Here is a 9900-nt window from a genome sequence, read left to right as displayed (position 1 = left end):
GTGTTCGTTTCCCATCATAATTTTGGCCTTGAAGCCATATTGCTAATAAAAGGAAAATTCATTCCATCTAATTTTAAAAAAATCATCAACTTCCCATAAAACTTAGTGCAAAGACGAATATTGATCGCTCAATCTCCATTTGTAATCGGTGTCATTTCAAGTCTTATTTTGTCTCATTTTACTATCCGTTCTTTGAAGGGACTTATAAAACCTTATCAAAAGGTCGCTCAAGTATTGAATGTCACAATTATTAATAAATTGGCCACCATTTGGATCGCTGACTTCTTCATCAATGTTTACAACTTACAGGATTACTAGAACCCTTTTTTACTCTCTCTTTGATCTTATCCATTTTGACATTGGCAATTTTCAGAGGTTGGCCAATTCTCTGACCTAAGTATTCATCAACTCTTAAAGAAGCTTACGAGACTTTGCTAAATGAGCGATGAACAACTATCTTTCCATAGAGTTTTTTTATGGGTTAACATAAGTCAGCCACTTTTTCTCTATTCAAGTATTTCCACCATACATTCAGTAGTTGCAATGAGAAAATCTTCGTAAAAGATTTTGTACTAACTTATACCTGGTTCTATCATTATATTTTCATGTTTAAAAACATGGGTAACAAGTCAAAATTTTATTAAGACTTCTATACAAACTAAAAAAGGAAAGAAATAATGGTAGTACATAGGGTAGATAGTTTCACACCTTACAAATACATGTATCCTCATGAAAAAGTGGATGTTAAAGTCAACAAAAATATTGCATTTTAGCTCGTACTTTCATATAACAAGAATATTTTCTCTACGCTTCATTCCCCACACAAAATTCTCACATAAGAGTAAGTATGGATGTTAACAAAAAAATTGAGTTTTCATCTCGTACATTCATAGAAGAAGAAAATTTTCCATATGCTTTGTTCCTTACACAAAATTAATCTGTGCTCCTTATCACATAAGAGTGTGTGTTAGCTTTTAACATCTATGGATTGGTATGACCTTGAGCTTAGACTCAGGCTCAGGCTCAGGCTCAGGCTCAGGCTCAGGCTTAGGCGCAGGCACCTTTGGAATTGTCACTCTCAGCGCTCCATCTATAATAATCTCAGCCTGCACTTGATCCAATATGGCATTTTTTGGTAGGGGAAGGTGACGAGAGAAAACACTATGCTTTTTCTCCGACTCATTCTTATGCTCTCCACTTATATGCAGAAGACCTCTTTCCTCGTCTACTTCAACTTTCGTAACTCCTTTTCCTAAACCTTCAGAATATAAAATTAAAATGCCATTCATATTAGTAAACCAGTCACAATCTTATGAAAAAATTTACCATCAAAAAATATATGAATATAATTCAAATATTTTTTTTCACTATTAGATCCCAAAAATATTAACTTATATTTTATACAAATTAATACAAATGACTAGAACCTACATAATTGAATCTATGATCAAACATCATACTAATAACCCACATGAATTAATCAACATACCAGGTAAGGCAGTTAAATAAACATCGACTTCATCAGTTTCAATCGAAGACAGAGAAAGATGAATGGTACGCTTGTGGATTCTCTCCCTAGCTCTGCTATCCCAAGTATTATACTCTTCCATAGATTGGTTGGGATACTATCAACCTCCTCTCGCTGTAAACACAAAACCTGATAACCTAAAAAAATGTAATTGTATTCAATACAAAAAATGGAAATTAAATAAGCTAAAGAAACTGCAATATAACCTCCTCAAACAAGTCTGCAGAGAAGCAAAGTTCCTGCCAAAATGTTAGAAAGTTTGTTAAAGCTATGCAAATGAATTTTAAAGTTGAAATAGTTATATTGTACAATCTATTCAATTACACTGAAGTTACATTGAACTAATTCCCCAAACAGCTTTACAAGTAACTTAATACAGAAAAGTGTCAAATTGTTTTGGGTTTCATTGCAGTAGAGCCGAAGCAAGTTCCAACTCCACAATGAAAAAATATTCTTGTCCAATGTGTGGACAAGCATCATATAATTACATCCTGTTAAATATTTCAAATTTACATTTTTTCTTATATATTTCTCCTTAATTGCTTAGAAAATTCAGAAATATTGATACTTTCTTTTAATACAATTTTAACTTTTAATGTGCACATATTTTTTGAATAAAATGTTTCATCATATATATTTATCATTTCCAATTTGAAATAAACAAATTCTGTAAATCTTTATTTAAGCTTCCATTATTTCATGCCAGAGCTTTGATGTTGCTCCTCTACATGTGCTGCTTCTAAGGAGTTTTGAGAAGCTAGCACATTAGCTCTTCATCCAGTTGTTTATGTGAGTAGTTGTTCGGTAACAGGCAACGCTTCTACCGTTTGAACCACATCGGTCATACTAGACCTAAATTTTGCTTCTGCTTAAAGACACTGATAAGCAAACAATTGTAACCGTCTTGGCCCTCTTCATTGAATCTTGACCATTCAATCAAGTGTCTATAACACGACTGAAATAAAAGTTTATTTATAAATTGGCACAATTGTTATTGTAAATAGACTGGAATAAATAAAATTGAAAATTTGGAATTCTGGAGAGGCAGGGTAGTCCACCCAGTTCTGTAAAAGAAGTTCTTGATGGATAATTCATATTTATATCAGTAAAACTTCTTTTCTTCTGTGTCCTGATAATTGTTTATGCCCAATTAACTGTTGAAAGTTCGCAAATGGATTAATGAAAAATTTGAAGGATGCACAAAAAATTATGCAAAAATAACAGTAATCAGGGCAGAGTTCTTCTATTAAATCTCATTGATTGTTGTTCCAAATAACAAATGACATGCAAGGACATGGTTGATGACAACTCAATGCTAACTTAGATTTAATGTCTTGGACACTCTATATGCTGAAACTTGAAATTTATTCTTTATTTTCGTAGCATTGACAAGAGGTTTGTGTTGAATATAGTTTGTTGCAGCAATGGATATCGGAGCATCTCTGGAATACTGTTTGGAGTCTGTACCTTTTCCACCTAGAGATGATGAAAGGTTGTGGCATTGGGCATACCCTATGGTAGACTCCATTCCTCAATCATCCAAAGAAATAGAATCATCTGTCTATAATATTATCAGGTACACATGCACCATGAGAACTTGGACATTTTAAATCAAACAACTAAACAAAGCCTTGGAGAATTAACTTCAGAACAGGACACTCAAAGATAGAAATCAGTAGATTGATCATTTTCAGTATGGAGACCAAGTAAACCGTTAACAGACAATTTCAGCTCCAAGAAGTTCATCTGATGCATCTAAAGTTGCTTCAGCACATTTTCAGTTTTCTCTTTACCTGCAAAAGTAGATTCTCTCCCAAAATCTCTCTTGGTTCATCGACATTTATTTGATAGTAAATCATGATTGCTTGTCTTCCACGATGAGGTGGGAGTGTTGAAAATTTGGTAATGTTCACATTTTGAGCCATTTTTCACCTGATCTATCAGTTGGGGTTATCTCAGAGCATTTTAAGAGAGCGAGATGAGTTAACAATAGAGTCGGTAAATATCATAATGTTTCCAAATATGGTAAAGTCCTTTGACATTCAGATAGCAATATATCTAAGTCTAATTTTTATCTTCCTAGTTGGTTATAAACATGCATAAAATTCACAGCCTGACAATAATGTTGAAGATGGTGGCTGCTATAGAGATCTTTATCTCTGGAAATATGACCGTTATTACAGTTACTGTTACGTTCAGCTGAAAAAGACACTTAAGTTTAATTTGTAATATTAAATGTAAATGACATGTGTCATTCGCATGCATTGAGGCATGAATATTTGAAGAGTCATAATTAATTCATTACGAGTTATGAGAATCTCAAGAGACCTTTGGTTATAATGTGAAGAGTCTCTCCTATTGTTATATATTCGCGTCAAGCAAAGGATCTTGTACACTTGAACATTTCATTATCAATAAAGATGTATTTTGTGGTGTGGCTGGGTTTTTTTTCCCTTCATTCTCAAAGGGTTTTCTCAGGATATTTCTGGTGTTCTTTGTTTCAGTTTTCCTCTTTCTTACTGCTGGTTACATTCATGGATTTCTGGGCTTGAGTTTTAACATGGTATCAGAGCCTAGTTCAAATCCCCCGTGCTTGTGAAAGAAATTTCCTTCTAGGTTCATCTTTGAACTGAAAACAACTCCAAGGGTTTCGGAGCTCAAGGCTCAGATCGAGAGTTCAAATACTGGCAGTAAAAATGAGTACGGCAGAGGCGAGTGCCAATGCTAAGAAGGAAGAGAAGGAGAACAGTGCAAACCCCAATGGTGAAGAACTCTTGTTATGTGGCGTGACTACGTGGGAGGCCATTGGCCGGAGGAATGTAGATTTCAGGAGCACGAATATTGTCTCTCGCATACACCTCAAGCCTCTCATGGGGATCAATATCACTTTTGTAGCTGTGGGCTCTGAGCCGGGTTCGAAGCTAAATCTCATCGGGGCCTGTCTCTGGAAATATGACCATTATTACTATTATTGTTACGTTCAGCTGAAAAGGACAGTTAAGTTTAATTTGTAATATTAAATGTAAATGACATGTGTCATTCGCATGCATTGAGGCATGAATATTTGAAGAGTCATAATTAATTAATTAGGAGTTATGAGAATCTCAAGAGACCTTTGATTATAATGTGAAGAGTCTCTCCTATTATTATATATTCACGTCAAGCAAAGGATATTGTACACTTGAACATTGCATTATCAATAAAGATATATTTTGTTGTGTGGCTGGGTTTTTCGCTTCATTCTCAAAGGGTTTTCCCAGGATATTTCTAGTGTTCTTTGTTTTAGTTTTTCTCTTTCTTATTGCTGGTTATGTTCATGGATTTCTGGGCCTGATTTTTAACAAATAATGTCTAAGAAAGCAGCAGCTATCCAGAAGCCCCATTTCAAGGTCTCAATTAAAAGGTTACAATGTTTATCAACAAAAATGCTTACAAGACCACTATATTAGACAGGATAGAAAAACAAATCTTCTTTCAAATTTTTGTCAACTCTATTTGTTTTCAGAATACAAAACGTACATGGATTCTCAAAAACAAGCAGTAACTATCCAGCCCAAAAGGTAGGAAACACCCACAAAGTTTTTTGAAACCCATCAAATTGACTCCGATTAACAATAGGTTTCTTACATTAGCAAAATATAAATGAAAATTCATTGTCTATTTTCAATCAGGCAATGCCCAACCATGAAATGCCTCTGAAATTGCAGAAACATAATACTTACCAGAAATATATTCCAAAAACCAAACAAAACAAAAGTTTAGTAAAAACGCACAGCACTAATACTTGCATTTGTCCTTTGCAGAAGTTGGTCACTACCGATAAAAATTTAGTCCAAATGAGGTCCCCAATAGCGTAAATAGGACACTGAAAGTGTACAACAAGAAGAAAGCAAAGCCAACAAGGCCCATTCTCTATAAAACAGGAGGAAAAAAACTCGAGGCATGCCCTTACTACTGATAAAGTCTGAAAACAGGCACACTACATCAAAGAAGCCACAGGTTTTGTAAAACAGAAAAGGTTCCCATTATAGTCACTCCCATCACTTTCATCCACTTAAAGGGCTCATATCAAAATTCTTAGGCCAATCAAATATGAGAAAAGTAATTTGTACTATTTGGTTTGTTAAAAAATTACAACTTTATTAGGAATAAATATTTAAGCAATTTTATAGGCTGAAATTACATTGTTTCACACTAGTTAAAAACTGTTTGTTGCATGTAGTTCCAAAAGCCTACGGCAGTAATGAAAAACTGGAACTTAACCTACCAAAACAAACAGATTGATTGGTTTTGCCTCAGTTGGCATAAATACGAAAGATTACTAGTGTTTGCAAATTACACCGTAAATGTCCTTTAAAAAACTGGCATACAGTTTTAAATGGGATGAAACATATCGTAGTGTTTGCACCAAAAGAAGGTGCAATGGTTACACCAATAGTAAATATAAATATATATTTATAAAATATTGTACAAATTATAGCAGTGAAGAAGAGATTAAATTTCTCCAAAATTATTGAGGAAATCTCCAAATGGCAGATGGCATGGCTAGTTTATTGACACAGTATTTCTCGTTATGGAGACTTCACCGATCTAATAAAAGCAGGTAGGAAGAAGCAAGGGTGACCACTAAGATAATCTGTGAATGAAATTTTCAGATTTAACAAGGATTTCATAGGTTTTATTTCTGTAGTGCTTGTAGTTGTGGCATTTACTACTTTACTGTATTCTTGTTAGCCATTCTGCCCTTTAAATACTTTTTTAACAGCCATCTTGATCTACTCTAGAAACATTCAAGCAGATGCAGTAATTTGGTGTAAAGGTTGTACTAGCATTTTCCCACCTCGCATGGAACGGGAATTCTGGAACGGGGTGCGGATGTCCATCAAAGCATAAATGATTGTGAAATTTTGTCAAATGTTATAGATAAGACATTGCTGGTAGATGTGTATGAAAAACATGGAAGCATTGATAAAGCTCGTTAAGTGTTTCATAAAATACCTCAGAGAAATGTGGTACGATGGACTGCAATGATTGTAGGGTGTGAACAAGTCAATTTTTTGAAGAGATCCTCAAACATTTCAAGGAAATGCAAATGGTACATGTATAGCCAATCTGGGAGATTCGGAACAGGCTATTATCATCCATCAAAACATAAAGGACAACAAATTTGTTTAATGTTGCAACTGCTCTGCTAGACATGTATGCAAAATCTGAAAGCACGGACAAGGCCTGTGAACTGTTCGACAAAATGTGCAGGGTATTCACAAAAAATGGACTTGCCACGAATGCTTCAGAAACTTTCAAGCTAATGCATTCAACATGCATAAAACCTGCGATGAAAACTGCCTTTGTGCCTTTTGTACTGAATTTCATTTCATTACATGCAACGACACAACATGGAGGCTTTATGACAAACAGTTCGCATTCAATTCCTCCCGTTCCATTCCCTTGGAAGCATTGTGGAGACCCTTAGAGGGAATTTATAAGTGGACAAACACAGAGATATTCGCATACGAAGAGATAGGCATGTAGCCACCATACACTAAAAAGTAAGAAAACTGTATTTTCAATCGACTCAGGGATTAAACCTATGAGAGGCAAAATTAAATTGAACTAAAATCATAGAACCAACATCTGCACATCCATATTCCCAAATTAAAAACTCACTGAAACCATGACAATGGCGTATCTTAATATTCTGCACAAATTATGCCATAATATCAACCGTACCAACTGGGGGAAATATTATTACAAAACCCTAGCAAAGATTTTTTTATGAAAATAAAACAAACCAAATCAATCTCTCTACATCTCTCTGCAAACAGCGCAAGCTATAGCTCATGGCCTTGTGAAGTTCAGATTTTATAATTCACCTCAATCGCTATGTAGAACAGGAGAATAGATAGAAAACACTAACAAATACCTTATTGAAGGCTCCAAAAATATCGAATGGTGCAATGGTTTGTTCGGCCTATACCCAGTGTTAGCATCCGCTTCTCATAAAAACTTATCGCAGAAATTGTCGCGATCGATTGACGAGCTCTCCGACGGCAGATCTTGAATTCGAGGGGCAGAGACCACTTCGTTTAACTTAAATACATTATCTAAGTGTTTTTTGACTTAAACAATAAGAAGGGGCTATAGCTGTACGAAGAAATAAAGAATGAAATTTTCACAAAAACATGTTTTTTTAGAAAAATAAAATAATAATTAAAATGTAGTAAAAGAAAGAAATATAAGAGAAAATCAAAAGAATGAACTAAAAAATTATGTTCACGGTATACAACATAACAAACAAAGAAACAAGTGTCACATAAGGGCTTAGTACTTGCCTTTAGTTTTTATATAGATATAATAGTAAAAATAATTATAATCCTTAGCTCACTTACAAATCATTTATATATTATCTAAAAAGGAAATAAATTAATAGAGCTCTAGGTTAATGTTATATCTAGAATTAGATTTAATACATGTTGCATTCAAATATCATACTTTTGTATTCAAAGTAAATGTGTGTCATTTTTATTAAGAATGTTCAAATCATCTTAAATTAATAATTCAAATTAAAAGAAAACATTCTATGGTGAAAATTTTGTTTCTTCTATTAAAAATTGTGACTATTTAATTTTTCTCTTTTTTAACCAATTGATCAAAGATAAAGATCTTGGGTTTATGATTACCAATAGGATCCAGCTAGAATTTAATTGAGAAGTGCAAGTACTAGCTATTTCTTATGAGCAATCACTCAACCAAAAGGCTCTTCCTGACCAAACCCTTACCATTCTTACATAACTTTTACTCTATTGACTTTTTCTTCTATCTATGTGTGAATAATGTATTTATTTCTCCTTATCCCAATAGGCAGGGACTCTAGCTCACATAGAGCTCTTGTTTTAAATCTAATTTTTATAAAGATGCTTATATATAAGATATTTTCATTCAACATTAGTCTTTTTTCCTCTCATTCTAAACAATTGATTTTTGAACATTTAATTAACATAAAATTTAAGATAAATTTATATAGAATGTTAATATGTCAATTTAGAACATTATTAGTCCTTGGGTACTGATGTTTTAATTAGACCCCCTTTTAATTTATGCAACCCAAAAAAAGTACTAAGTTCTAAAGTTCAACAAACTTTTTATTTTTAAATTAATTTATATTGATTTATTCCCTTTTTCTAATTGGTCCCTTGCATTTTTGGGTTTATTCTATTTTCCCACTTCAAAAAATACAATATTTTCTAACAACTTTATCATGCATTAATGAATTCATTAATTACAACTTTATCTTTTAATTTAAATCTGGTGATTTTACAATGCATTACATTAAGTTCTATATTTTAAAATAAAAAAATTTAAAATAATTAATTTCCAAATTTAACTTTTGTATTCTACATGTAATAATTTATAATAAGATTTATTACAAAATTACTTTTAATTTTACTGACCATTTTCATATTATATATTTATATAATGTTTAAGTTATTAATCAATAACATATATGATATAAATTTATTTAACATTGTACAATAATTCATACATTAACTTGGTATTCTCTTCAATTATTCATTTATCAATTAAATATAATCATGTAGTAATAAAGATATAATATTCATTTTAGCTACTAACTAAATTTGTAAATAATTTGATCTCAAAAATTACAAATATATATTCTATCTAATATTATACATATTATTTAAACTATATTTAATACATCAACACTACAATGGTTTAATTATAAACTCATTTCTCATCAACTTGTGCTAAATATCTCTTAGTTTTTTTATATTTAATATTATACAATAAATCATAAAGCAACTTAATAATCTCTTGAAGACATTTGTTTATCAATTTAATGTTGCTTAGTAATTATAGGAGTAATATTTATCTTATTTAATAATTATTTAATTTGTAATTACTATTGTGATATAATAGAATACATTGGGTTAAATTAAAAGTTTGGTATAGTTGATAAACTAGACAAAACACTTCCATTCTATGACCTAATATGATAATAATTAGTTTGTTCACTGACAATAATATTACAAATCTACCTTCACTTCTTCACAAAAGTCAGGGACTCTAGCTCCATCAAGAGCTCTTGTTTTTTTATGCAATTAAGTTGAATTCAATTTACAAAATTATTATAATAAATTATTTTACTAAGAATTTAATATACAATTTAGTATATTTAAAATTTATTGATTCTAGTTCAAAACAAATAAAATTATTTTGTCTTAGACATTACTATTTATTTCTCTAGTTAAAATAATTTAAAAATATGCTAAGATAGCTGATTTAAAGTATCACTTGGCCTTTGCAAAAAAACCTATGCGAGCGGATAATGGGTGCTTTTCGATAAGACCCAA

The 9900-nt window shown here is 32.0% G+C and overlaps 1 protein-coding gene across 5 annotated transcripts; it reads right to left on the bottom strand.

Moving 5' to 3' along the window:
- Positions 1-744: 744 nt before the first annotated feature.
- On the bottom strand, positions 745-7654 carry LOC149570766 (17.6 kDa class I heat shock protein 3-like). Of its 5 annotated transcripts, none has more exons than XM_089823310.1 (4): positions 7452-7650; positions 1735-1767; positions 1490-1657; positions 745-1258 (listed from the first exon to the last, which is right to left on the bottom strand). In XM_089823310.1, exons 3-4 carry the CDS (start codon positions 1608-1610, stop codon positions 975-977), a joined length of 405 nt encoding a protein of 134 aa, XP_089679436.1. In that variant the 5' UTR covers positions 1611-1657; positions 1735-1767; positions 7452-7650; the 3' UTR covers positions 745-974. The 5 variants fall into 5 exon arrangements, with proteins under 5 accessions (XP_089679436.1, XP_089679437.1, XP_089679432.1 ...); XM_089823311.1 differs by having other exon boundaries at positions 1490-1642; XM_089823306.1 differs by lacking the exon at positions 1735-1767 and having other exon boundaries at positions 1490-1665; positions 7452-7654.
- Between the last annotated feature and the right edge of the window lie 2246 nt (positions 7655-9900).

The sequence above is a fragment of the Cupressus sempervirens genome, chromosome 3 (assembly GCF_028749045.1).
Source record: "Cupressus sempervirens isolate cs-2001-9-10 chromosome 3, ASM2874904v1, whole genome shotgun sequence".
NCBI lineage: Eukaryota > Viridiplantae > Streptophyta > Pinopsida > Cupressales > Cupressaceae > Cupressus > Cupressus sempervirens.
The sequence above is the reverse complement of the archived record's forward strand: the minus strand, read 5'-3'. Positions and strand labels throughout refer to the sequence as shown.